This window comes from Hemibagrus wyckioides, linkage group LG26 (genome assembly GCF_019097595.1).
Source record: "Hemibagrus wyckioides isolate EC202008001 linkage group LG26, SWU_Hwy_1.0, whole genome shotgun sequence".
Taxonomy (NCBI): Eukaryota; Metazoa; Chordata; class Actinopteri; order Siluriformes; family Bagridae; genus Hemibagrus; species Hemibagrus wyckioides.
Window position 1 is genome coordinate 17,993,906 of NC_080735.1, and position 27,816 is coordinate 18,021,721.

At 43.7% G+C, this 27,816-nt stretch overlaps 2 protein-coding genes across 5 annotated transcripts; one reads left to right on the top strand and one right to left on the bottom strand.

Moving 5' to 3' along the window:
* The first annotated feature begins 44 nt into the window (after positions 1-44).
* On the top strand, positions 45-16,573 carry rfx1b (regulatory factor X, 1b (influences HLA class II expression)). 3 transcript variants are annotated; one of them, XM_058380306.1, is made up of 18 exons: positions 45-209; positions 4,336-4,679; positions 8,930-9,024; positions 9,130-9,201; positions 9,577-9,653; positions 9,753-10,095; positions 10,238-10,419; positions 11,182-11,301; positions 11,483-11,610; positions 11,725-11,843; positions 12,026-12,129; positions 12,225-12,376; positions 12,469-12,566; positions 12,708-12,857; positions 12,939-13,171; positions 13,777-13,930; positions 14,134-14,179; positions 14,706-16,573. In XM_058380306.1, the coding sequence occupies exons 2-18, from the start codon at positions 4,337-4,339 to the stop codon at positions 14,843-14,845; spliced, it is 2,556 nt and encodes an 851-aa protein (XP_058236289.1). In that variant the 5' UTR covers positions 45-209; position 4,336; the 3' UTR covers positions 14,846-16,573. The 3 variants fall into 3 exon arrangements, with proteins under 3 accessions (XP_058236289.1, XP_058236291.1, XP_058236292.1); XM_058380308.1 differs by having other exon boundaries at positions 46-209; positions 12,963-13,171; XM_058380309.1 differs by lacking the exons at positions 45-209; positions 4,336-4,679 and adding an exon at positions 6,605-6,737.
* Positions 16,574-19,747: 3,174 nt separating this feature from the next.
* dcaf15 (DDB1 and CUL4 associated factor 15) lies at positions 19,748-26,836 on the bottom strand. Of its 2 annotated transcripts, none has more exons than XM_058380311.1 (13): positions 26,684-26,836; positions 25,699-25,796; positions 24,312-24,450; positions 23,988-24,094; positions 23,439-23,581; positions 23,154-23,312; positions 22,469-23,050; positions 22,270-22,358; positions 21,966-22,088; positions 21,713-21,795; positions 21,522-21,626; positions 21,066-21,181; positions 19,748-20,797 (listed from the first exon to the last, which is right to left on the bottom strand). In XM_058380311.1, the coding sequence occupies exons 1-13, from the start codon at positions 26,783-26,785 to the stop codon at positions 20,742-20,744; spliced, it is 1,902 nt and encodes a 633-aa protein (XP_058236294.1). In that variant the 5' UTR covers positions 26,786-26,836; the 3' UTR covers positions 19,748-20,741. The 2 variants fall into 2 exon arrangements, with proteins under 2 accessions (XP_058236294.1, XP_058236293.1); XM_058380310.1 differs by having other exon boundaries at positions 22,270-22,361.
* Positions 26,837-27,816: the final 980 nt, after the last annotated feature.

Below are 27,816 nucleotides of genomic sequence, written 5' to 3' on the forward strand. Positions count from 1 at the left end.
ACCAATCGCGGCTAAGATGAGGGCGGGACTTGGACGGGTGGGTAGCAACAGTTGCCCCGGTGAGGACGAGGCGCCATAGTCACGGTAGTCCTGGCGACAAGAACCAAGCAACGGGAATCAACAACAACAACAACAACAACAACAACCTAAACTATTAAGGAATTAAAAAAAATAATAAAACTCAGCAAACAACCATCACGAATCAGAAGGTGAATATTATTGTTTTATTTTAGTCTTTTTGGGAAACTATCAACTAGCCGAGTGTGTGTGTGTGTGTGTGTGTGTCATTTTGTTGAGCGCGAGCTAGACGGAGGTAACCGGATCCTCGCAGCTTTCTGAAGGCTGACGGTCGTTATGACGATGTCAGATCCGCGATAGTGCCACAAAATGGCGGGTGTGGTAACACGAGAGTCTTGTACTTTTACTTGTTGGCTGTTTTTGGACGGCTAAAAAAAACCCACCCCTAAACCTTGCTGTCTAAACTGTTTGAGTGCTTAAAGGGGAAGAGTGATCTCAGGCTAGTGGAGTGTCATGCCGAATGGTGACTCGTGTCACTCCGGGTGTTGTAACCTAAATACATTTCTGCACTTTAATTCTTTTTAGTATTACTTTTTTTGTTAAAGGAAAATAGCTTTCCTCTTGAACGAGTATTCATGTGCGCGTTCTCATCGCGTTTTATACATAGTCGTATGTGGGGGGGGGTCGTTAAAAAGTTTTTGGCACGCGACTGAGAAAGTCGTCGAAACACTATGCATGCAGTCGGAGGGAGTGGGGAGAACTGGGCGGGGAGAAACTTGTGCAGTGGGCGTGGCACGCAAGGCGAAATGTGCGTGATTGACGCGCCTCACAGCCAATCAGCATTCGGAAATCATTTTAAAAAGCAGCACGACAAAAGTATTTAAAATATTAACATGTCATGGTTTAAAAAATATATTTAGAGAAATATTTCAAAAGATATATATAGATCTAATTGATTTTAAAAGTGTAATATTTTAGCCTACTGAACTTCCTCTGGTTCCCCTATTTTTTAATTTTGGAAATGATAAAATATATTTATAAAATAATGACATGGGCACAGCCGTGAATGGTAAGGGATTTCGGCTGGCCGTGCTCCAGTGGTTAAGGCTCTGGGTTGTCAAGCAGAAGATCGGGGTTCGAACCCCAGCACTGGAAAGCTGCCACCTGTTGGGCCTTTGAGCAAGGCCCCCCCAACCCACCCTGACCCTTCACTCTGACCCCAAACCCCCAAGGATGGCATATGCGAAGAAAGAATTTCACTGTGCAGTAATGTATATGTGACAAATAAAGGCTACTTACTAAGTGTGGGCAGGGCATACCTTCTTACCCCCTGTCAATCACAGTGATACTAGCCAATCACAGACGTCTGTGAACTCGGGTATGAGGAAGAGGGCAGAGTGCGCTTTCCTTTAAGTATGTTTCAGGGGTGATTGATATGTGAGACTCAATTATGGGGTGTTGAGGATTTGTTTTTAGTAGCAGTCTTAAATTAATAAAAACAATTACGATTATCACCTAATTAATATTAATATGAGAGATTAGGTTTAGCTGATTATCAACATTATATGCTGTAGTTGCATTTGATAAACTAATTTATGCAGCATTATTATTTATTTATGAGTAGGTTGGGTGGATTTAATGAAGTGTTTAAGCCAGCGCTGATGAATACATGTGGCAGTTAACTTTGTTGCTTACCTTTAATGAGAAAAGTAAAGTATTGCAGAAACACCTCGATGGCCTTCCACCACCCCAATGGCCTGATATAGCTAACATTATTTAATTGAACTAACTGCTTGTAAACTAGTTCACATCAGTCAGGGGTCGATAGGAGTGAGATTTCATTATCAGACCCATGATGTGCATCATGTTTTTATTTATTTATTTATTTATTTATTTATTTATTTATTTATTTATTTATTTACTAACTAATTAATTGATTCATCAATCGATTTATTTATTTGTTTATTTATTTACTTTTTTATCTATCTATATATATTTATTTATTTAACAGCAGTAAATTATCTCTCTTATGTAGCACACTGATTCCTCTAATCTTAGACGCGATTGATCCGAACCTTTAAGTTTTTTGTAAGATCATTACATGTTTCCCTGAATACAGTTTATAAAAAACTGTTTTTTGTGTGATAACCGTTTGAACTCAAACAGCTGAATAATTATTAATATTATTATTATTAATAAGAATAATAATAATAATATGATCAAAATCTAGTCTAGGAGTTCTTTCTAGTGCAGGGGGATTTGGTGAAATTGAAGTTTCTCATGTGTGTGTGTGTGTGTGGAACAGATGAGATTTGACGTGTTTAATCACAAGAATTCCATCACAAGACCAGGCAAGTAAACGGTGTCTAATGCAGCTGATTTAAGGCAGAAAAGGGGTACAGGGTGAAACCAGTTCTACCAGCTCAGGACATATCTGAAATCTTCTGTCTCTTGCTTATTTAAGAGATTTCTGTGTGTGTGTGTGTGTGTGTGTGTGTGTGTGTGTGTGTGTGTGTGGGATACTATAGACTCGGACTGGTTGCACCTGTCGGCCCAATTATCTGGCAACCCGTAAAAGACGTTTACGTAATTATGACAGTCGAGACCTCCGTGTTGGGTTTAACTACAGATAAAGCGTGTAGTGTTCAGCAGGTGAAATGACGACATGCTGTCGATCTCGACGCTCAATAAAGCTCAGTGTGGGAAAATAATCAGCGACAGAATGATGTCAGAAATTATTATTATTATTTCCTGTAAAAATATAGGAGTTAGTAAGTTTTATTCCTCTTACCCCACAGCAGAACACCAACAGTGTATTTATTATTATTATTATTATTATTATCATTATTAATTAATTAATTTATTTATTTATTAAAGAGCTGTGCTTTTTATCCAGTTATAGTTACATGTTATGGAACATCCATGAAACAAGTTATACACAATCCTGTTCCAGCTTGTCATGTTACTGATGAATCGCAAAAAAGCGTAAACTCTGTGACGGAGAACTTAAAGACACCGTTTCTGTGGAAAGTTCTGACCCTGAGCCAAACTTTGCTCCGTAATTTAAAATAAAATGATAGAAATCTTCAGCATCTTCAGTTTATACCTTTTTCATTGATAAATATCAGGACGTTTGTCATTTAAAAAAAAATCTTAGTGTTAAACCGTGTGGTACGTCCACTGTGTAGGTTGTTACTATAGAAACGATAATATTTAACAGCTTTCTCGTATGTTTTGCATCCGATACATCAGAGCTGTGGATTTAGGAGGTACGTCAACACCTTCTGACCAATCAGATTTCTTTGAGCTTGCAGTAAAGTTCTTATCTTATGTAAGATGCTGTTTTTACTGATTTCAGTGTGTCTTAAATCACAAACTTCACATTCAGCTCTTTAAGTAGCACATTTAATATACACTATATTGCCAAAAGTTTTGGGACACCCCTCCAAGTCATTGAATTCAGTTGGAAGGGGTCATCCGCAAACTGTTCCCACAAAGCTGGGAGCATGAAATTGTCCAAAATGTCTTGGTATGAAGCTGAAGCATTAAGAGCTCCTTTCACTGGAACTAAGGGGCCGAGTCCAACCCCTGAATTCACTTTTGGTAATATAGTGTATGTAGCCTGACCGTGTTTCAGCATGTAAAACATTAACACTGTGACTAAGGAGCAGTTTTATTTGCTTGATCTGTTGGGTTACAGCAGCCCTTCGTAATAAAGTGTGATAAAAGTCTTTAGGTTCTAAAGCAAGATCAAGATTTTTAAAAAAGACAAACAAACATTAAAGTATGTTATCGTGCAGTCCTCTGGGATCACTTCACTATTGTCAGTTTCACTGTTGTTTCCTCTTATCTACACACACACACACGCTTGGGTTCAAACAGGAAGCAACTTCCTTTACGTTCAGTGACACACAAAAGAGCCACATGTCTGCTTCTGCTGCACTCTTTCTTTCTTTCTCTCTCACTCTCTTTTTCACACACACACACACACACACACACACACACACACACACACACACACACACACACACACACGCACACACACACAAACGTGTGCACTTTTGCAAGCAGAGGTGAATGGCTGACCCGGGTAAAGCCGCAGTGTTTTCTCTGCATGACGTTCATCAACGTTATTCATTTCAGATGAATAAACACTTTGTCTCATTACACACTCAGGTCAAAAGCTACACAATCCATCAAACCACGTCCAGGTCCTTCCTCATGCCAGACAAACTCTTGACCATGTCACGGTCTCACCATGATGTTCTGCGTCGACATCATTTGCGTAAATAACTATCGTACGTTTTTATTTCTCAGAATGGCGACTCCCGGCTACACAGAGGAGCTCCAACCCTCCCAGCCTCAAGGGGGCGGCGTGACCACGCCCAAAAGCAGCCAGCAGAAATCCGGAGCCAGCGTCACGCCCACCTTCCTCCCTGACATACAGAGCTCGTCTAGCTCCTCCCCCTCACAAACAGGCCTTTCCTCTAGAATAACACAGACCGCACCTCCAGCGATCCTCAAGAAGGCCGTTCTGGCCACACCCACTCAGGTAACGGCGGCGGCGGCGGCACAGTACGCCGTGTCCGAGATCCAGAGCTCCACCTCCGGGTCCAGCAACGGCCAAAACACACCACAGTATATAGTGGTGACTGTTTCAGGTGAGAAGTTGAGTGGCAACACCCACCCACCCACACACACACACACACACACACACACACACACCCACACACACACACACAGTTGGACACGGTTCTAGTTTCCACATGTTTTCTTTATTTCCTTTCTCAGCTTCCTCCAGCAGCACGATCCTCACCGTTACTTCTGCTTTTGGGATATTTGGAAGCCACATATTACTCAGTGTGTCACTGTGTGTGTGTGTTTGTGTGTGTGGTGAAAGTGATGCAATGCTGCAGGTTTATTTGTGGTTAATTTGTTGCAGCACTCTGCAGGAAATATCCCACAACTCACCTTACCCCCAAGCCCATAATAATCCCTCGCTGACTTTTTACACTCACGTCTTTGTGCCACGTTATCACCGGCTTCACACAGAGACGCTAAAACACCCCCGAAAGAATCCCAAATATTTAGTCAAGTTGATGTGTGTTAGAGTGATTCTATCAACGAACGTCATCCGAAGAAGAAGAAGAAGAAAAGCAGGGAAAAAAGCAGTAGTTCATGACAACGCTGTTGCTAAGCAACTGGAAAACATACAGCCGGCATATGCAGCCTAATGACTGAGGGGAAAGTGAGTTAGTTAGCTAGCAGCTCTGGTGTTTGGGCTACAGAAAAGGAGCTGTGGCAGTGGAAATGACCCAGAATTATTCAGAAGGTCAACATTTACCTCAGATGTGTTGAGAAACGTCTAGAAAAATGCTGGAATTACGCCGTAGTTACACAAACATTCACAAACAACACCGCTGTGCCACGTGTCAGCAACCCGGAGCTGTCAGAAATCTGAGATTTCTTTTTATCTTAAAAAGATCTTACTGTTAGTTTATTCTTATTTTTTTTACTCAGAAGAGGAAGCAAACTTGGTTAGCTTAGCGAGCAAGGTTTGTTTTGGGGTTTTTTTCTGCTCCATCCCGCTTCACTGGCCCTGAGATCAGGAAATCAGGTCCTGCCCTTAAAGCCGACATGAAATGGAAATCACACGCAACACATTTTCTCTCCATCCTGTCACATATTTCTCGATGAAACCCAAACGTTCAGGCGGGGAATGTTACATACCCAGACTTAACTGGCGTTCCACCGACCAAATCAATACCATCGAGTGGGAAATATCTCAAATATCCATCCAAATCCAAAGACTTTCCTGTCAGAATATTACAGAAAACCAGTTATTTGATCACTTATGCCATTTCTATCATATTTAATCGTGATTTAAAGCGCTTGAAATCGCTTGAAATTAGCATTTGTTTCTAGACCGAAGCCAAAAATCTGCCGATGGAACGAGAAACCATTTTAAAAAAGTATGAGGAAAGTGTCTAGATGTGTTTAATTACCTCAGAATAGGGGATATTACACAATCTATGCTATATTTATGATATTTCTATTTGATAAAAGAGAAAGTTCTTGAGTTTTCCAGGATAATAGAAGAATTTTCATTAGGGATTTTTATATTTGGGGATATTCCGTGAAGTGTCCAGGATTCCAAACAGGAAGAGCGGCGTCAAACAACAGGAAGAGTCACATTCAGAAAGCGTTCGCATTCAGGCTCATTTTACTTGTCGCTATACTTCACCTGACTACACCTCATACACAACAAGCGTACACTAACAGATCGGCTGAACTCGCTCTGATGTAAATACTCAAACGTTTTAAAACCCTAAACGCGACTGAGCTTGAAGTAAGTGACCCATGCTCATGAACATTGTACCTCAGGAGCACAGGGATGCTAATGAGTTTGAAACTAACACAACAGATCCTTTTAATTCTTCTTCTCGTCCATACGTCCCTCTCGATCGGCCTCGTTCTATCTCTCCGTCCATCTCTGCCTCGCTCAAATCCGAGCGGCGTGTTTACTAGAACATGAGAGCGTCCTGCCGTCTGCGGAGATTAGCCGCTCAAGGCTGGCCTCGTCCCGCGCTGTATAAGAGGAGAAAGAGCTGGAGGGATGCTCGCATGTTTTCCTCCCTTCTCTCTTTCTCTCTCTCTCTCTTTTTTCTGTACAGCCATGTTCTACAGTAGCTGCATGTACAGCTTCAATACAGCGTTCCGTGAGTAACCTGGACTTCCTGTTTAACTTGATCTCTTCTTAGATGATGAGGAGAAATTATTATATCGGACCTTTTCGGAAGTTTTTTTGTTTTTCAGTCTGTTGCTGGGAAAGTTTGTGATGTCGAGCGTGTGAAAATTGCTCTAAATTATTCGGCGCGAAAACAAGCCTTTGTCACCACAGCCCTCTTTTCCTCAGGGTTCTAGAGAAAGAGGCAGTTTACTGAGAGGAACCTGGAAGTGTAGAGAAGAGGGTTTGAGATGATCTGGTGATCAAACACTGACCTGAAACACACTCCAGATCAACGTGTGGAAGTTTTCCGCTTATTAACCACCGACTTTGATGGATATTATATTTATATATGTGGAGAAATTAAAATTTTGCAACACCTTGTAATAAAAAGAGCTATCAGGTGCTGTGTTATCTGTGCTGTATGATCACGCAGTACAGTATCTGCTAACCTGGATCTCTATGATAGGAATATTAATGATGCACCATTGCGTTCTCACAGAGAATTTTCCGTATCCAATATCTAATTCAGATTGTTTTCCGTATCCATTCTACTGATATCTAATTCAGAGAGTTTATCCAATCCACTGATATCTAATTCGTACATTTTTCCGTATCCATTCTACCGATATCTAATTCAGAGAGTTTTCCATATCCATTCTACTGATGTCTAATTTCTATATACACCCTAAATATACAGTATATGATGAGCAGTAGCAATTTATTTCATTTATCTAGTCACCTTTTTATCTCAGGATCATTATATACATCTTAATAAAGATATATAAAGAAGAGCACCATTAAAAAAACAATGCTTTTTGAAGTATGAGGTGATTTTCAGATGTTTAATATTGCTGCTTAAAAGCCTCCCGGTGGTCCAGTGGCAGGATCCTGCACTGTCATTGCCGTGGCCCGGGCAGGGCACTAACCCAACCACTGAAGAGTTAGCTCTAAGCGCCGGTCCCACGCCCGGATTAAAGGTTGATGATGATGATGTCACATTACTCAGTCTTGGACGTGTCCACAGCGGAATGCATTTAATAAAAAAGTCTAAGCAAGATTATTCGAACTGATATGTCGAGCTCTGACGTGATTAACGTGTCAAAGACGTGAAAAGAAACAGGATTAGTGGTTGTGGTTTGGCCTTCACTAACCAATCCTGAGCTGACTCAAGTCTTTGTGTTCTTGTATCTAAGGCTATAACCGAGGAAGCGCGTTTCTCTCGCATGTTGAATCGCAGGAAGGACGCAGACGACCGTGTTACACGTTCCAGCATGCAGAGCGAACCCAGGGAAATCTGGCACCACAAATGATCAGAACAAGGCTCGTTAACGGCATGACGTGTAGGATACTGTTATCCGGAGTGGAGCATTTAGAGTCGCTTTTGTCGTAATGTTCAATGAAAAGCAGACCATTTTTAATTCACGCTGTACTGGACTGGTTTTATGACTCACTTTTTCAGTGATTTATTCACTTTATTTAATGTCCGCTCAGGTTTCACATAACCGTACTCCTTAGCTATGCAACAAATCTCTGCTTAATAGTAATTAAAAATAAAAAAAACTGAAGAAACGGATGATGAATGAAAGGTTTAATATGGAGAAGAACATAGAAAGGAATGTGTTTGCATCAGGTTTTTTGTGTCATGTGTTTTCCTGTGTGCTAGGGTCTCTGTCTTATCTGTTTTTTCAGTTCCTCTTACACCACACGCACACACACACACACACACACACACATACACAGAGTGTTCAGTTCAGCGTTGCTTTTTTGCCACAAATCCTAGATGACATTATTGGCAAGTTTACAGAAGAAGATTAATGAAAAGCAAACACGTTACTGATCAAGTAGCAAAAGAAAGAAAGAATAAGAGATGAGTAAGAGAATCGTTCTCTAGGAATAGAAATATTACGAAGTCTTGCCTCACTGCTTGACGTGAGTCGAAGGCAGGATGCCACAAATTTGGCTGCTGGATGAGTGTCACTTTTCTCTCCCTCTCTCTGTGTGTGTGTGTGTGTGTGTGTGTAGAGAGAGAGTGTGAGAGTTTATTTGTGTCACTTCACGTCACAGGGTCATGCGTGATGTATGTTTTCTGGTACAATATATTTCTATCTGAACAAATAGATAAATATATATATATATAAATATATCTAAAACTCTCCCTTTGGCTCCTCTCTATAACTGTAGAAGGATCCAACCATTCGAACGACTCGGTGTCGGAGTCCAGTCCACCTCCAGCTGTCCAGACGGGTGTGCCAACGCACGTGGTTCAGACCGCGCAGGTAACAAGCACACACACACACACGCACACACTTCACTCCTTTCTCAATGCATCACCCTGTCACTGTTAGAGCTGTGAACATGTCCTTCCTGTTTCCCACCATCAGAGGTCAGTAGTGCAGACCACAGCCAAGAGCGGCGGCCAGCACGGAGTCGGCAACCTGCACATTACTCCTGAGGTCAGTTTGCGTTGGAAAGGTTTTAAGTAGCGGTATATATTTTAATATTATTACTGCTGAGTGAATAAACATTAGCAGCAGAGCGCCACTGTGTGTTCAGATCACAGAAACAACACAACGTTCCTCCCTCACTGATCACTCAGTTAAAGCACAGACGCTGTTTTCTTTTTACGCAACAAAACACGTTTACTCAAAACCATATTTCTGGACACTTCACTGAGCTGTGAAACAAATCAAAATTTGTAACTATGATTCACTTGGTGATTCAGTGAATCATGAGGTGTTCATCAATAACACTGAAAAGGGGAATATTTAAATATCTGGCAAATTGTGTTACAGTGATTGATGAACTGTGTGTGTGTGTGTGTGTTGTAGATCTCTCAAGTAGGACATGTCTACTCCAGCCAGGTTCAGTACGTGGACGGAGACGGCAACTACAACGCCACACCCATGTGAGACACACACTTGTACTTTTTCTTCAATCTTCCTCTTGGCCAATCAGACACCTGATCTTTTGTCTCCTTCTGTCTTTACACGTTTCTCTATCTCAGTCGTTCCAGTACTTACCCGTTCACAGAGTCGTCCCTCTATGGCCAGGCCACGCCCTCTGGCCCATACTACGATGATCCACCCACAACCGGGTCACAGGTCTCCACCCCCGTGACTTCTCAGCCGGTTTCCGTGACTACAGGATTCTCAGGGGGTGGGACTGGGGTGACGGCGGTATCAGGAGCGTCTTCTTCAGGTGGGGGCGGAGCCGGAGTTGTGGCTGGGGTCGGGGCTGGAAGTGTGTCCAGTGGCGGAGTGGCGGGGGCTTATGTGGTTCCAGGAAGCTACGTGCTGGGAAGCGGAGGGCAGAATTACACCCACAACATACGCGCTTCACCTGCTACTGTGAGTACACACATCTGTACATGATAAAAAAAAAAAAGATCCTATAAACTCAATTTAGCGTAATTGTAGCTACATTAATAATTATCGTAATGGCAGATTCTCACAAGGATACTGAGGCAAGTGTGTGTGTGTGTGTATGAAGGTGCAATGGCTGTTGGATAACTATGAGAAGGCTGAAGGTGTGAGTCTGCCCCGCTGCACGCTGTACTATCACTACCTGCTGCACTGTCAGGAAGCCAAGCTGGAGCCCGTCAACGCTGCCTCCTTCGGCAAACTCATCCGCTCCCTGTTCATTGGCCTGCGCACACGCCGACTCGGCACCAGGTACACACACTGAAAGGAACCATCTATGTGCTAAACACAGATTTGCTAGAAAGATGCAATTCCTACAGAGACTGTGAGCCAGACCTTCTCGTCCAACATCAGTTCCTGACCTCACAAATGTGCGTCTAGAGGAATGGTCAAAAATTCCCATAAACACACTCCTAAACCATGTGGAAAGCCTTCCCAGAAGAGCTGAAGCTGTTATAGCTGTAAAGGGCGGGGCAACTCCATATTACATTCATGTGCATGTAAAGACAGACGTAACAGTTTGGTCTGGCTCTCAGTCTCCACTCTAATTCATCCCAAAGGTGTTCTATGGGGTTGAGGTCAGGACTCTGTGCAGGCCAGTCAGGTTCCTCCACACCAAACTCTCTCATCCATGTCTTTATGGACCTTGCTTTGGTCACTGGTGTGCAGTCATGTTGGAACAAGAAGGGGTCATAAACTGTCGAAAATGTCTTGGTATGAAGCTGAAGCATTAAGAGTTCCTTTCACTTGAACTAAGAGTCTGACCCCTGAGAAAAGAGGTGTCCCAAAACTTTTGACAATACAAATGTATGTCAGTGTGCATATGTCAGTTATAATAGTTTTAATGTAGGGTGCCAATACTTATGGAGTTCACTGTACAGGAAGAGTGGTGGTAAGAGTAGTCGCTTTGTTTTGTGTGTGGATTTGTGTATGCAGGTGTAAGTGTGTGTGTGTCCCTTAGTTTAAACTGTCCCAGAAACTCTGTGTGTGTGTGTGTGTGTGTGTGTGTTTCAGAGGGAACTCGAAGTACCACTACTACGGCCTTCGGATCAAGAGCAGCTCCCCCCTGCACCGGCTCATGGAGGACCAGCAACACCTGGCCATGAGACAACAACCCTTCTCACACAAGCACAGGTGTTTGTGTGTGTGTGTGTGTGTGTGTGTGTGTGACAGCATGTATTTTTTGATGAGGGAATTTTAGTCTCTGTCACAGAGAGACGCTTCTCCAGGAATGACTTGGTTGCTTCAAACAACAGCTCACTGCTGAAAAGTGGATGACTTTTTTTTACTCAGTTTGATGAACTTTCCTTCACAGGATAAGACCGGTGCAGAAGGTGGAGGGAATGACCAACGGGATGGCATTGGGGGCGGGGCAAGGAGGAGGCCAGGGGGTGGGGCTGTTTGACATCAGTTCCCAAATCCAGCAATATCAGCAGTTTTTGGGTAAAAACACTCCTCTCTCTCTCACACACACACACACACACGTGAATGTATTTCTTTTAATATCTTTGTAAGAATTATTCCACTGACAAAATTATTAACCTCTCTCTCTCTCAGATGCGTCTCGCTCTCTTCCTGAGTTTCCAGAGATTGATCTCCAGGGAAAGGCTCTGCCAGAAGGGATTCTTCCGGAGCATATCCGAGCTTTCCAGCAGCTCTATCGGGAACACTGTGAGGTAAAACACAGTTTTTATATAAATACTGTGTGAGAGAGGAACAGATACTCTAATTACCTGTTAGTCAGGCATCCCGGATGGAGTGGTGTATTACTGGTTAAAATCTTTTAAAGGATGCGGTTACTAAGGCAACTGGATCCAGAATGGAATATGTAGCTAATGTGTGTGTGTGTGTGTGTCAGGCCATAGTGGATGTGATGGTGAACCTACAGTTTCCTCTGGTTGAGACTCTGTGGAAAAGCTTCTGGAGATTCAGTGAGGGGCAGACCAACGAAGCACTTGACCTGTGAGTGATGTCTGTTACACAACATTGATTAGCGCGCACACACACACACACACACACACACACACTTTGCAGTGTTAACATTCCGCTTGTTACAGTCACAGCGAATCAGAGAAGCGACTCCCGAAAGCATGTCTGGTTCTGCTGTGCCAGTACGAGCCGGTTCTTCAGTGGAGCCGCAACTGTGACAACACGCTCTACCAGACCCTAGTGGAGATCCTCATCCCTGATGTTCTCACACCTATACCCAGTGAGTAACAGCTCTACACACAGTGACGCCTACACACTTCTACACACTTCTACACACTTCTGCACAACTCAGTTTGTGATGTTTGTTCTCAGGTGCCTTAACACAAGCCATCCGCAACTGTGCCAAGAGTTTAGAGAACTGGCTCACCAGTGCCATGATGAACATTCCAGAGGAGATGGTCCGCATTAAGGTGTCACACACACACAGCTACACATTATGACATGTAAACACAAATATTTGTGCACACATACACACAGCAGTGTTTGTATATCTTCAATACACAAAGGTGACACCATAACACTCAGTGGTGTGTGTGTGTGTGTGTGTGTAGGTGGTGTGCGCAGGAGCGTTTGCACAGACGTTGCGCAGATACACTTCTCTGAATCACCTGGCTCAGGCGGCCAGAGCCGTCCTGCAGAACTCGGCCCAGATCACACAGATGCTCAACGACCTCAACCGAGTGGACTTCAACAACGTGCAGGTAACACACACAGTTTTTGCTTTTCAGCTTAATTGTTTTTTGTCTGAATGACCGTTGCATTGCGTGAGGTTCAGCATTCAGCCCTGTGTGTGTGTGTGTGAGCAGGAGCAGGCTTCATGGGTGTGTGCATGTGAAGAGCGCACGGTGCAGCGGATTGAGCAGGACTTTAAGATAACGCTGCAGCAGCAGAAGTCTCTGGAGCAGTGGGCCGCCTGGCTGGACAGCGTGGTCACACACGTCCTCAAACCCTACACGTCCAGCCCGTCCTTCACCAAAGCTGCCAAACTCTTCCTGCTCAAGTGGAGCTTCTACAGGTCAGCACACACACACACAGTATAGTGTGACTGTAAATGTCTGGAGACACTGGAAATCGGACACAGTAGATTTTACAAAATTTCTGGCACCCTTCAAGAGACTGGGCAAAAATACTATAAAATGCCATACTTTGAGGACTTTTGTCCTCAAAGTTGATGTTAGAAGCAGGAAAAATGGACAAGTGTAAGGATTTGAGAGAGTTTGACGAAGGGAACAAATTGTGATGGCTAGACCACTGGATCAGAGCATCTCCAAAACTGCAGCTCTTGTGGGGTGTTCCCCCTGGTCTGCAGTGGTCAGTATCTATCAAAAGTGGTCCAAGGAAGGAACAGTGGTGAACCATTGACAGGGTCATGGCCGGCCGAGGCACATTGATGCACGTGGGGAGAGAAGGCTGGCCGTGTGATCCGATCCAACAGACGAGCTACTGTTGCTCACATTGCTGAAGAAGTTAATGCTGGTTCTGATAGAAAGGGGTCAGAATACACAGTGCAGGACGGGTCAGGGCTGTTTTGGCAGCACCAGCACAATATTATATTGTCGTATTAAGAGTGTGTAGTACTACAATACTAATCCTTCCTTCTGTGCGTGTGTGTGTGTTTAGCTCGATGGTGATCAGGGATCTAACTCTGCGCAGTGCAGCCAGTTTTGGTTCGTTCCATCTCATCCGGCTGCTGTATGATGAGTACATGTATTACCTGGTGGAGCACAGAGTTGCTCAGGCCAAAGGAGAAACACCCATCGCTGTTATGGGAGAGGTACACACACACACACACACACACACACACACATACACACACACACTGTATACGCTGCATTGGGATCTCATCAGAAATGTTTCCTTGCTGTGGAGTTCCACAGGGCTCTGTTTTAGGACCACTCCTCATCTTACTCAACATGCTTTCTCGTACAGGAAAATTGTGTGTGTGTGTGTGTATAAACTTCTTTTTTGTCTTTTCAGTTCGCCAGCCTCGGCCGTACCGACAGCACGGCAGATGCGGACAAAGGTATCACACCTCCACCACAACCTAGACCATCGTCCTTGATGACATGCTTGCTGTGTTTACAAGAAGCAGACACTTTGTTATAGAGACTGTGATGATGATGATGATGATAAGATGAAGCATGTCAGGTTTCTGTTAGCAGTCGATGCTAGACATACTTACGGTGTAGGTTTTTAATTTGTAATTTACGGACAGGTATAGGGAAAGGTTTGTTTCTACGGTAAACAGTAGTAGTTTCCTAGTTGCCTAGCAACAGTGATCTTATTATAGAGACAATGATGATGATGAAAAGATGAAGCATGTCAGGTTTCTGTTAGCAGTCGATGTTAAATGTACTTACGGTGTAGATTTCTAATTTGTAATTTACCGACAGGTTTAGGGAAATGTTTGTTTCCATGGTAAACAGTAGTAGTTTCCCAGTTGCCTAGCAACAGTGAGCGTACGAATATAATCACTATAATAATAATAATTTAAACACACTGATAAAGCATTATCACAAGTTGACGTTAAGTGTGTGTGTGTTTCGTAGAAGAGGAGGAAGAGGAAGAGGACGAGAGCGACGAAGACCAGATGCCTATTCCGGTCGATTCCACAGCTATGGGGGAGGAGTCTCTGGAACCGCCCAGCAAATTAGCTAGGACAGACCTGTTCAGCACCACGCACAACTAACACACACACACACACACTGTTCAACAACACTTACATCTCACATAGACCTCTTTATAGAGATTTATTAGATATAAACATTACACATCACTGATACACACACACACAAATATATACAGATTTAGCTCTATGTCCTTTCCTCTCTCTCTCTCTCTCTCTCTCTCTCTCTCCTTTAGTGCCATGCAGTTGTTTGCCTTATTCATTATTGCCTTTTGAGAGAACTGTTCTATCTGCCATAGTCTATCAATGTTTAATGCCTTAAATTAATTTGAGTGATATGCCTTATATACGTCTGCACAGCGTTAGTGTGATGGTATCTACATGCGTATGCATACACACTGACGGTTCGAACGCTTTCGGAAAAAATCATATTAGTGTGACTGGTAAAGAAAACCCACATCATGGTCGATACGTTCTCAAATCTCACTGTAATCCAGCCGCAATCAGGATGTGCTAGATTACTACTCAGCGCTGGACTACTGACCAGAAGGTCCACCAAGCTGCCACTACCACCAGGCCCCTGAACAAGGCCTTTAACAAAATGTTGTTGCCCGTCACAGGTTCACGTTAAGGCGCTCGTTCTGATACCTCACCGTTTCTACAGTAACCGCTCCTTCACGGAGTGGTCATATAATCTTAGCGTGAATGCAACAACATGTTATTTAACGTACAGATGGGTGTGACTGCTAATAATAACATGATGAAGATTTCTGTAAGGAGATGTTTATTCAACGTTTAATAAAAATCTCCTGCTGGAACAGGCAGTCAGGAAGTCAGTACATTCAATCCATCCATACCCGCTTTATTAGCTAATTAGGGTCACGGGGATCTGCTGGAGCCTATCCCAGCACACATTGGGCGAAAGGCAGGGGTACACCCTGGACAGGTCACCAGTCCATCACATATAGACAGACACTCACACACACACTCGCATTCAGTACATAAAACTCTTATTTGGATATTTATCCAGCCTGGGAAATGTCTCCCAGTTTCCACTATAAGAGACTCCAAAGCTTCGGACTGGCAGTGTGTGTGTATATATATATATGTGTGTGTACGGACAGAGAGAACGTGTTTTTCCTGCTCATGATTTAAAACCATGATGTCTGGGAGTTTTGGGGGTTGATAAAAAAAGGAGAGTTCATGTTTTCTGTTTCTGATGTTAGAGTTCGTTCAGCCATCATTTTGCACAGCCTTAATTCCCTCCATATGACAACAAAACAAAACAACCCTGCAGGTTTGTCCCCGTTTCCCATAATGCCTTGTGATAGTTGGCGTGAATCTGCGCTCTGGTTCTAACCTGCTCCTGCTAGCCGTAACGTCTTCTTAGCGACGTTAGCGTCTTCATGACCATGGAGAGGTTTGACCACAGGTCGATATTGACCGCATGTAAAAGAAGTCGTGATCATTTCACGTGTCATTTTTTTTCCACAAGGCTTCGAAAACAAATCCAACAGATTTGGATTACCCATGATACATAAAACATACCCATGTTTTTCGCTTGATGCCTTGTTTCGTTTTTTGTTTTTTGAGTTGCAGTGTAAGTTTTTCCATAACGCTGACCATATGCTTTGTTTTTGTTTGTTTATTTTTTTGCATGCTAATTTGCCAGAAGAGAGATTTCAGCTCGATGCCTCAGTGTAATAATTGTACTGCTTGTGCCTTTGGAGAATAACCTCTGACTGCAGAGATCTTTAAATGTATGAATAAATTAAGATGTTATATTGCTTACTATGCTATCTGTTGTGCTTTTGCAAACAAACAAAAACAACCCCATAGCTATGCAGTAATAATACTACGGTTCTCCCAGCATTCATCACTCCCTCTCCATTCCTTCATCTCATTTGCTTGGATCAGCCATCCCGCACATCTGCCTCTGACTGCTTCCTCTCAGAACCACCAGGAAACCTATAAGCAGCAGGCATCTGCCCATATTCTGCCTGAGCTTTTGTCATGACTTCATGCACCATGTCACAAATTTGCACTGAAATATGTCAGCGTAATGCTCCTGTAAATTTATCCGAGAATAAGGACCTTATTTTTAGTGTTCTGCCAAAAGTAATTATACCTAAATAAGTCATGTTATTCTTCGTTCATCAGAAGATCCACAGATTTAAAACTCTGTAAATGAAATTACAAGCATAACCTTCATATTACAGTTACAGATCAAGATCATGTTTATGTTCTTACGACAATTTTTACACTATGCTGAAATTTATGTATAACTTGTTAAGCTGCCAGTCCAGGCCCTTGACTGAAAGGTGTCACTGTTGTTTATTGCTAGAGCCTAGGGGTCATCTGGATGGTTCTAGAGACCAGAGGGGCCAGGGAAAGGTCGATAGGATTTAAGACAGGGTCAGGGTCAGGTGGATGGTTCAGGAGAACCGTGAGGACAGGGTCAGGTGGATGGTTAAGGAGAACCATGAGGACAGGGTCAGGTGGATGGTTAAGGAGAACCATGAGGACAGGGTCAGGTGGATGGTTTAGGAGAACCATGAGGACAGGGTCAGGTGGATGGCTCAGGAGAACAATGGGGACAGGGTCAGGTGGATGGCTCAGGAGAACAATGGGGACAGGGTCAGGTGGATGGCTCAGGAGAACAATGGGGACAGGGTCAGGTGGATGGCTCAGGAGAACAATGGGGACAGGGTCAGGTGGATGGCTCAGGAGAGTTGTGGGGACAGCGTCAGATGGCTCAGGAGAGTTGTGGGGACAGGGTCAGGTGGATGGCTCAGGAGAGTTGTGGGGACAGGGTCAGATGGCTCAGGAGAGTTGTAGGGACAGGGTCAGGTGGATGGTTTAGGAGAACCATGGGGACAGGGTCAGGTGGATGGTTCAGGAGAGTCGTAGGGACAGGGTCAGGTGGATGGCTCAGGAGAGTTGTGGGGACAGGGTCAGGTGGATGGCTCAGGAGAGTTGTAGGGACAGGGTCAGGTGGATGGTTTAGGAGAACCATGGGGACAGGGTCAGGTGGATGGTTCAGGAGAGTCGTAGGGACAGGGTCAGGTGGATGGCTCAGGAGAGTTGTGGGGACAGGTTCAGATGGCTCAGGAGAGTTGTAGGGACAGGGTCAGGTGGATGGTTTAGGAGAACCATGGGGACAGGGTCAGGTGGATGGTTCAGGAGAGTTGTAGGGACAGGGTCAGGTGGATGGCTCAGGAGAGTTGTGGGGACAGGGTCAGGTGGATGGCTCAGGAGAGTTGTGGGGACAGGGTCAGGTGGATGGTTTAGGAGAACTGTTTTATTTGGGGTCCTAATGATGGCTCTGGAGAACCTTGGGGAATGGGTCAGGGGGATGGAGAACTGTGGGGGAAACAGTGCATTGAAGTCAGTTGGATAACTTAAGGTAAAAACAAAACAAAAAAAACAAGGTAGAGGTGGTCAGAAAGTTGAGGGGGCGGGGTCAAATGGATGGCTCCAATAAGTTGAGTGGGTAAGACTGAGGTGGACAGCACTGGAGCTGGAACTCCAGAAATGGAATGTGGAATGTCTATAATAAAGTTACAAATTAGAAATGATAGAACATCAACATTTGATTTACGTTTGTATGATTACTTTTAGCAGAGAAAAAAAAAATCCCTTCCTTATTTTGCCTTCAGACTGTTATTTGTGAAAACTCCTCAGCAGGGCAGCTTCATCCTGGATGAAACAGCGAGCTTCTAATGTTCTGAGAAGCTGAACATGCGCGATTCAGCGTCATATCTTATAACTGATCATCAGCACAAGTTAGCCGGCAGATATCATGAAGGAGACACAGGTCATTTCAGTCATATGAAGTGCTGGACACCAAACACACCGTCATTAACGGTCTCTCTCTCACACACACAGTCTGTACACACTGTCTTACGGTGCAAACCCTGTTCCTAACGGCAGCTGTATTAGTCAGTCAGCAGCTAATCTCTTGTGGCTTCATCGTGGCGTGGGATTGGTCGCTGGTTTTAAAGTGACGTGGCCAATCAGAGCGCTCGATACTCCTGCTAGACGTTTAAAATGTACGGAAAGAGATTTTCACGTGTTTATAGAAGCTGTATTTCTACATTGTGAAATTTATGTTCTATACAAATTTTATTGTCTCACCTCGGTGATCTTGTTTAAAAATGTATAATTATTTTATCAGACTGTTTCTACTATTAGAGCTTTATTTGAAGTGGCCTGTAGTTTTTATCGTGGGAGATTAGCTATGTAGCCATCAGTGTACAACAGAGAGAAAATTAAACACAAAAAGCTGAAGTGAAAAGCTTTGTGCCTTTTTGTTTGCCTCTAAAGCTTGTAATTTAATCTACTAAAAGTGCCAAGGTTAAGGAATTGAAACGTCATGGATTTTCTGCTATCATGCATATGTAAGAGTGTGCCTCCTGGTGGTCCAGTGGCAGGATCCAGAGCTGTCGTTGCAGTGGACTGGGTTCGATTCCCTAACCCAGCCACTGAAGAGTTAACTCTCAGTGCCGGTCCCAAGCCTGGGTTAAATCAGCCAATCATAAAACAAGCATTTGTTGTAGCTTTGAAGATCACATGCTAATTTTATAAAGAAGAAAAAAACACATGGATACTCCCATATTTCTGTGTTACTAGCCAGCTAACTGTCCAGTGATTTATATTTACATCCTCAGAACAGATAGCGTTGGATGATTTAAAGCTAATTCTCAGTATACTGTATCCTAGCTTATATATTTAAATGTGAAGAAGTGCTGATGATGCAAGCAGCCCATGTGGATGTGAGGTCACTTGCTGAACTCAGAGGTGAGGAGACCCTTTCAAGGTCCTGAGTAGAGTCGAAGACGACGTCTGCTTTTTGTTTTTCCCGCCCACGGGTTCGGGAATTACGAGTTCCGTCTTCTAGTCCGACGCAGCCTCTGCAGTTTTTTCAACTCCAACTGATCACAGAGGACGTTTTAGAATTATTAGTTTTTATTAAAAAATAATCAAGTAAAGACAATATCAAGTATTGTTCGTATTCTGTAGAGGCGCATCATGACCACTACATCAGGAAAAAACAAACAAAAATAAAAACAAACAAAACAACATAGCTGGATGTAATGCTCGCTGTGGAGTTTCTGCATGTTTTAAATGAACAAAGTTGCAATAGTTGGTTGAGAAAATGCAGTTTGACACACACACACACACACACACACCCACGGTAGCATCTACAATGAAGGGACCCTGCAATGCCCTGACCTTCTGCACCCCAAACATACCTGCGAAGAGATTCAGAACCGTGGTCCTTAATTTTAAGGATATTTTAGTGTTTTATCTGCTCCGATAAAATGAAGGAACTCGTCTGGTAATGGACTGATGATTACTCCGGCAGAGGAATAATGAAGAAAAACAAAACAAAACGTGCAGATCAGGAACAGATGGACCTCAAGACAGCTGGACACGAGGCTGAGTGAGTGATTTAACATCTTTCAGGCCTGGAATTCATTTCACAACAAACTACTGGTCTACATTAGATGACATTTTGTTAATAGATAAATAATCGATGCCGAGATGATTATTAGTGTGTGTGTGTGAAAACAAAAGACTGAATGATGTAAACCCAAAGACACCGGATTAAAGCACCATCTGGAGAGAAAAGACACACCTCAAGGCAGACAGTCCGTGAGATAAACTCGTCCCTGATCGATACTGATGCTAGGTAAGAAGTTCTATTAGTTGAACCATGCACACAGACGGATCGATCACGTACACCACGACGACGACGACAAAAATAAGAGACACGTATAAAAGACGCTTTGTTCGTTCCAGCGGAAAGGTTTTAGTGCAGCAGCATGTATGTATTAACACTGGACTCACAATCGAGGCTTTCGCTCCACATCTAAACTTCTGAATACAACAGGAAAGAAATACACTCCGCCTGTGTGTGTGTGTGTATGTATGTGTACACGTTATGGTGTCTTCATTACAGGACGATCCAGGTGGCTCTGTCGCTGTCAGCAAGTACTTGAAGAGAGGTACCTATAAAGCAACCAGTAAACAGGACACGTGTTAATCCTGAGCACTGAAGAGACAAACAGGATCCAAAGTTTTTGTAGTTTGACAAAATGTGTATCGAGTTAGCTCGATGCTAAACTGGTAACTAAAGTACCGAGGAATGAACACTGAGAGTAACTGAATTATCAATTACAGAGTGAAATGTGACACACCCACAGAAGCAGTATCACATGATCTGTGTGTGTGTGTGTGTGTGTGTGTGTGTGAGAGAGAGAGAGAGAGACAGACACACCTTTGTGCAGGGCTTCATTGGTCATGCGGTTGATGTAGCGTGAGCTGCTCTCAGGGACGAGCCACCTCATGACTGTGTTTACACACGACTTCCTGTAAGAGCTCCATACACTCCCACTAAGACATTCAGAAAAAAGAAAAACAAACAGAAGAGGAGGGAGAAAGAGGGAGAGAGAGAGCAAGGGAGAGAGAGAGAGAGAGAGAGCGAGAGAGAATGTAAGGAAACACTACCTATACAGTACTTACTCTGTGTAATTGCAGTTATCACAGACTTGTGGGCGGGGCTAATCTACACTAAAATAATTGATTAATATATCTGAATAATCAATCCCACGGTTTATTCGAAATGATGGGTTTCCACGTATGTGTGTCTGAGATAGAGGGAATGCTCGTTTGAATATTAAGCCCCGCCCATGAAGATTTAAATACAGATGTTTAACACAAAGTTTCATCATACCTGGTTTGACCTTTGACCTCCGTGAGGTCACCAACACCTACGGTGCAGCAGGCGCCCGTGTTCAGATCCCAGCTGACCTGCAGGCTGGAGTGATACGACTTAGGCCTGCCGACACACACACACACACACACACACTATCAGTCCACATCCAAGCTTTAAACATGTTGATGTGTGTGTGTGTGTGTGTGTACCTGCTGTGCTCCTCCTCACAGTTGGAGAAGGCCAGTAGCAGAAGTCCAATGTTTATCACTACTATATTTGTCTCCGGGCAAACCTGTCGTCATGGAAACAGACCTCAACAACACATGGTGCCAACTGTTGTCATGGTAATAACATGAACGAAAATGAAAATACCGAAATTAATGTGGGGCCTGATTACGGTTGGGCAGTGCAGGCAAAAACGTTAGCATGCAACCACCCACTCTCACTCACACACACACACACCTCAAGGATCACAACGTCATAGTCACTGAAGGAGCAGAACTGGGAGGCCCACTCTGCATCGTTTCTGATCACTTCATTAATCAGATACTCAAAATCCAGGGTCAGCTGCTCCACACAAACACACTGAGAGGGAAAGGGACAAACACAGATTATTGTACAGACACTGTCGTTAAATAGAAACGGCAGAACAATTTCAATGACTTTAATGACACGATCACCCTGAACCTTTAACCTGTTTAAACACGGAGTAAACATCAAAATCAATCACACATGCTTTTTTTTCATGCCACACACACATACACACCGGTCCCGTGTACTGTCCGGTAACCAGCTGCAGGTTCCGTCCTCTCAGGTCCGAGACGGTGAACGGCAGCTGAACTTTATCTTCTTCTTCTGCTGAGACGCAGAGACAATTTCTCTGTTTGTTCTGTCTGTATTGTTTGCTTAAAACTACAGACATTCAATTAGCAAAACTGTATTTTACTTGTGTGTGTGTGTCTTACCATTGTCCTGCTCTGTCCTCCCGGGCTGCTGCAGCCTGTACCTGAGCCGCGTGTAGTTCACGTATCCCGGCTCCGACGTGGATGATGGCGCCGCGGCGTGCGGTGAAAGCGAGCACGAAGAGGACGTGGATGCCGGGGACATGACCGTGTTAGATGAGACGCCCTCCTCCGCCTCACTGGACGACGGGGTACTTCCTTTCCCGTGTGAAGTGGACGGCCCCTCTGCATCCTCCCTTCTTTCTTCTGCCCTTTTTCGTTCGGAGTCTGTGGTGGATGAGCGTGATGTTTTCGCCTCTCGGGTCTCGCTGTCCTTCCTTCCGTCCACCCCCGCCTGAGCACGCCGGAAGATATCAGCGGCGAACTCACGCGCTCGCACGGCAGCCTGAGATCGGCTGGGAGAGAGCGGCGTCGCGTGGAGATTGGTCGGCCTGCGGTCAGGTGACCCATGAGAGGAGGAAGAAGAGGAGGAGGAGGTGGAAGTGGAGGGGCTGGGAGGATGATGAGAGGAAGAAGCAGAAGTCTCTCGTTTTCGGTACAGGATTTGATTATTCTGTCCATCCCCCTGCTGCTGCTGCTCTCCACCTGAAAGAGTGAGAGACAAAATATAACAAATATTCAATATTAATCACGTATTAACATTAATGTCTATCACACACACACACACAGACACACAGAGGATGCTGACCGGAGCAGAGTGAGATGGCGCAGGCCACCAGTGAGTAGCTGGTGTTGAGGAGGATGACCTGATCCTTCTTCAGCTGCAGAGCTGGTTGGAAGGTAGGGAACGGATAAACCACCTGATAACGAGCGTTCAGGACATATCCATGCTCCAAACACTCCCCTCCTACACACACGGCCAGGGTCATAGTAAAAAAATATGTAGATTAGGCATGAATTAGAATAAAAAAAGTGGTAGAGTTGAGTGTGTATACTCGTGTGTGTGTGTGTGTGTGTGTGTGTGTGTGTGTACCTGTGCGTATTGTGGATGTAGTGGGTACAGGGCAGCACTGTAGGCACCGTTGTGCAGGAGGCATGGAGGCGATAGTGATGTATATGTCTCTGTTATTCTCGTCACTCATCATCATGTTCATCAGAGCCGTGCTGCTGCGAGTACTGACACACACACACACACACAGTTTACAGAATGTTCAGAGAAGGGCAAACAAACACAGATATTAGAAAAACCACACAAAAGCTGTGTTTTCACAACAGATCTGTAAATTCTGTGAGCTCAGCAGGCCAGTAAAGGAGGTGTGGCCTCTGTGTGTCAGTTTCAGTGAAGGAGGTGTGGCCTCTGTGTGTCAGTCTCAGTGAAGGAGATGTGGCCTCTGTGCCTGTCAGTCTCCGTGAAAGAGGTGTAGCTTCTGTGCGTGTCAGTCTTAGTGAAAGAGGCGTGGCCTCTGTATGTGTCAGTCTCAGTGAAGGAGGCGTGGCCTCTGTGCGTGTCAGTTTTAGTGACGGAGGCATGGCCTCTGTATGTGTCAGCCCTAGTGAAGGAGGGGAAATGCGAGCTTCTCACTTGAAGCCGAAGATGACGATCTTTGAGTGATCGTTGTGCCACTCGCAGACGGTGAGGTACAGCTCACTGTAGATGTCTTCACCCGCAAACAAGCGCACATGGTGCACCTGGGAATGAGAAAGAGAGAGGCAGAAACAGCTTAATTACATACAAAGACAGGAATCTGGTCTGGGAAAGGGTTCCATCGGAAATAACAGACAACAGTATATGTAACTTGACCATATATGTATGTATGTATATATATATACACATACATACACACACACAGCACATGTAACTTCCTGTCCATGAGACACAAAGCGATGGCACTCTGTCGTAAGATACCTGTTTGAGGCGACTGTGCAGGTTGAACTCCCACCAGTACAGATGGTAGGTGTAGAAGGAGAAATCATCGTCCTCGCCACAGTCGCTCGTGTAGGACAACACGTAACGCCCGCACTTTGTAAAGCCCAAGAAGATGTGACTGAAAGAAAGCAGATTGAGGAACATATCAGTGTCTGATGTTCTCACAACCAAGGGTGCCAATACTTATGATACACAGAGAGACTCTGCTCTTCCTCTGTAATACATCAGCTAAGACTTTCAAGTGATACTGTGCGTTCATCAGATTTTTTATTATTTTTCAAATGACCGCACTTAATGGTCTGTCTATTTCAGAAGTATTGGCACCCTTTAGATGGTTTAAGGTTGCCGTTCAGGTAAAATGACTGTGTTTCATAATCTGACATTAAATAAGATCTTTCAATGACGAGAAATGCCTCTTTGTGGATTGTGAATATTATCACCAGTCTTCATAAGCTTCTAAAAACCTTCCTTTTTTAAGGTAACACACACACACACACACACAAAATAGCACCCACGTTACTGAAAGCTATGGATCAAATATCACACAGGTAAGTCAGACAAAATACTAACTCAACTTCTAGCTAAGGTACTGCAGCACCTGGAAAACCTGAAAAGTGTTCGATAACCTAATATACTAATCATGGTGATATAGTTAGCCCCTGATACCGTAGCACACTGTGTGTGTGTGTGTGTGTGTGTGTACCCTCCAGCAGAAATCACCGGCTGATATTTCAGCTATGAGATGGTGTTCTTTCCTTGGGCTGTATGTAAATACATATTATTCGAGTCAGGTTAAGATCAATTGTCTCATTCTATATTTAACAGAACAGAGATTAAGCAAGAGAGTTATATTACAGCCCTGAGGTGGAATTTATGTTGCTTGCTTGTCAGGGTTAATAATCGTTCACACTAATTACACCGACTGGTTAAAACTGTTGAGCTGTAAGCAGGAGGTGAGATTTGGAACTTTATGCATTCTCATTACAGCATTGAGGCATGTCATAAACATAAGTTAAGTAGCCTTTATTTGTCAACTATACATTATTAGAGGCAGTGGTGGCTCATGTGATTAAGGCTCTGGTTGTTACCCTCAGTTCAGTACTACATGGTAAAAGTCTTTCATCACATATCCCATTCTTGGAGAGTTGAGGTCAGAGCACAGGGTCAGCCATTATGCAGCGCCTTAGGAGCAGGGCGGATTAGGGGACTTTGCTCGAGGGCCCAATGATGGCAGTGCTGGGGTTTGAACCCAGATCTTCACCGCCCAATCAATAAATACACTCGTCATGGACACTGGATACTACTGACTCATTCATCACTGCATACTCAGAGGTAAAGTGTTAATACAACACACTTCGACACTCACCCTGCCCGGAGAAACTCCTCGCTCACTATAGTCTTCAAGGGGACACACACTCGGGGGGGCAGCTTGCGAAACAGCCTCTGAGACACCTGGCCTGAAAGCTACAGAGACACAGACAGTATTAAAGACATGTCCAATAGACTGACAATGTCCAAAAGGATCCTTCTGACAGTAAACCTTTAAGGCAGGATAATTCAATTCATCAATATTGATTGCACTTAAAGCCATTAATCAATATCCAGTACTTCACATAGACCTGATGCACCACAATACATGACATGTCTCATTATTTAGTTAAAATATAAGAAATACACTACTCTATGAACCGGCTCGTGCTCACTATACTCGATGTCCAAACAAATCATAGCAAATTCCTAGCTGCTAACTTTATTTATGCTAATATCATTATCATAAGCTATATCAGTGATGGAAACGACATGTCAGCGACTGTAAAGTATTAAAGTTTATTTTATAAGGTTTGTAGCTCATCTACTTCTCAGGAAATCTCTCTCTTGTTTTGAAAGCCCATAGACAGGAAGCTAGCATGGTAATGATTGTTGTTGTTGCTAGCTTAGCTAAGGCTAACTTAAAATCGTAGTTTACGCGATTTTTTAAATAAAAAGCGCCGCCCTGGATAAACTAATGTAATTTTGTTATAGATTTATAAATGTATTTTTACACTACAGTGCTCAGTAACGATATATAATTGTTTCATCGAGCACTATAGGCTACAATAGGATTGTGTCCCAAATCGCTACATGCTCCCTACATTAGTGCACTACGTCAAGGAACTATTCCTCGACTGTCGCAGCCTACGTAGTGCACTTCGCGCCCGGTCTGTACACCATTTGGAACCGGACCGCTCGCTAAAGGGTTTAGCTTCCCTAATGTCCTTAACTGCAAGTGTGTACCCATCGATAGCATTTAATTCCACCGTTGTCCAACAACAACAGTTCGCACGCTCAGAAACAAAGGGTGACTTTAACACCTTTCCGCGAGTGAGGAGTTTGACAATGTGGTCTTTGTGTTTTCGCTGCTGTTTTTGTTTGTTGCCGTTGTCTTCTTTTTCCGATTTCGAGCTGGGCGCCATTTTTTCCCTTTGCGAAAAAAAATCCTCAGACGTGCCCACAGTCCAGCCCACCTCAAGCAACGATTGGTTATAGGCTCAGGTCTTCTGCTTATTGATTGGTCAGGATGAACGTCAATCAAAGAGTCGCGCTTTTCTTATTGAGTGTTACAGCGCTCCATATAAAATGGGTTTATCGGTATTTCTAAAACGTGGTGTGGAATCGGAATGGGAATAAAAGTCTAGGTTTGAACCAATGTGGACAGTTTCTTTTTTTTGTTTACTTGTTTTGAATGATTGAAACATTTTAAAAATAGCTAAATAGAAAGCAAAAAATCTTCTGAAGGTAACAAGGTAATACACATTAAACAGCCAAAAAAGATGTGGACACCTGACCATCACACCCACATGTGGTTCTTTCTCAAACTGTACCTACAAAGCCTAAAGCACACAATTGTATAGATTGTCTTTCCATTCACGGGAACTAAGATTCCCAAACACTTCCCAAACACTTCCAGCATGACAATGCCCCTGTGCACAAAGCGAGCACCATGGTGTGTGTTAAGGTTGAAGTGGAACAACTCGAGTGTCCTGCACAGAGCCCTGAATCTGACTCAACCCTATTGAACACCTTTGGGATAAACTGGATCCCAGACTGCACCCTGGACCTTTTCACCCAAATCCAGTACATGACTTCATTAAATAGAAAAAGAAATAGAAATAATTTGATTATAGAATACTACTTACTTACTAATACTTACTACATCTGCAATAACATATTTAACAAGGACATAAAAGTGTGATGGTCAGAAGTCCACATACACTATATTTCAAAAGTATTGGGACACCCTTCCAAATTGAGTTCAGGTGTGGTTTTTCAGGGGTTGGGCTCCGCCCCATAGTTCCAGTGAAAGGAACTCTTAATGCTTCAGCTTCATACCAAGACATTTTGGACAATTTCATGCTCTTTGTGGGAACAGTTTGGGGATGACCCCTTCCTGTTCCAACATGACTGCACACCAGTGACCAAAGCAAGGTCCATAAAGACATGGATG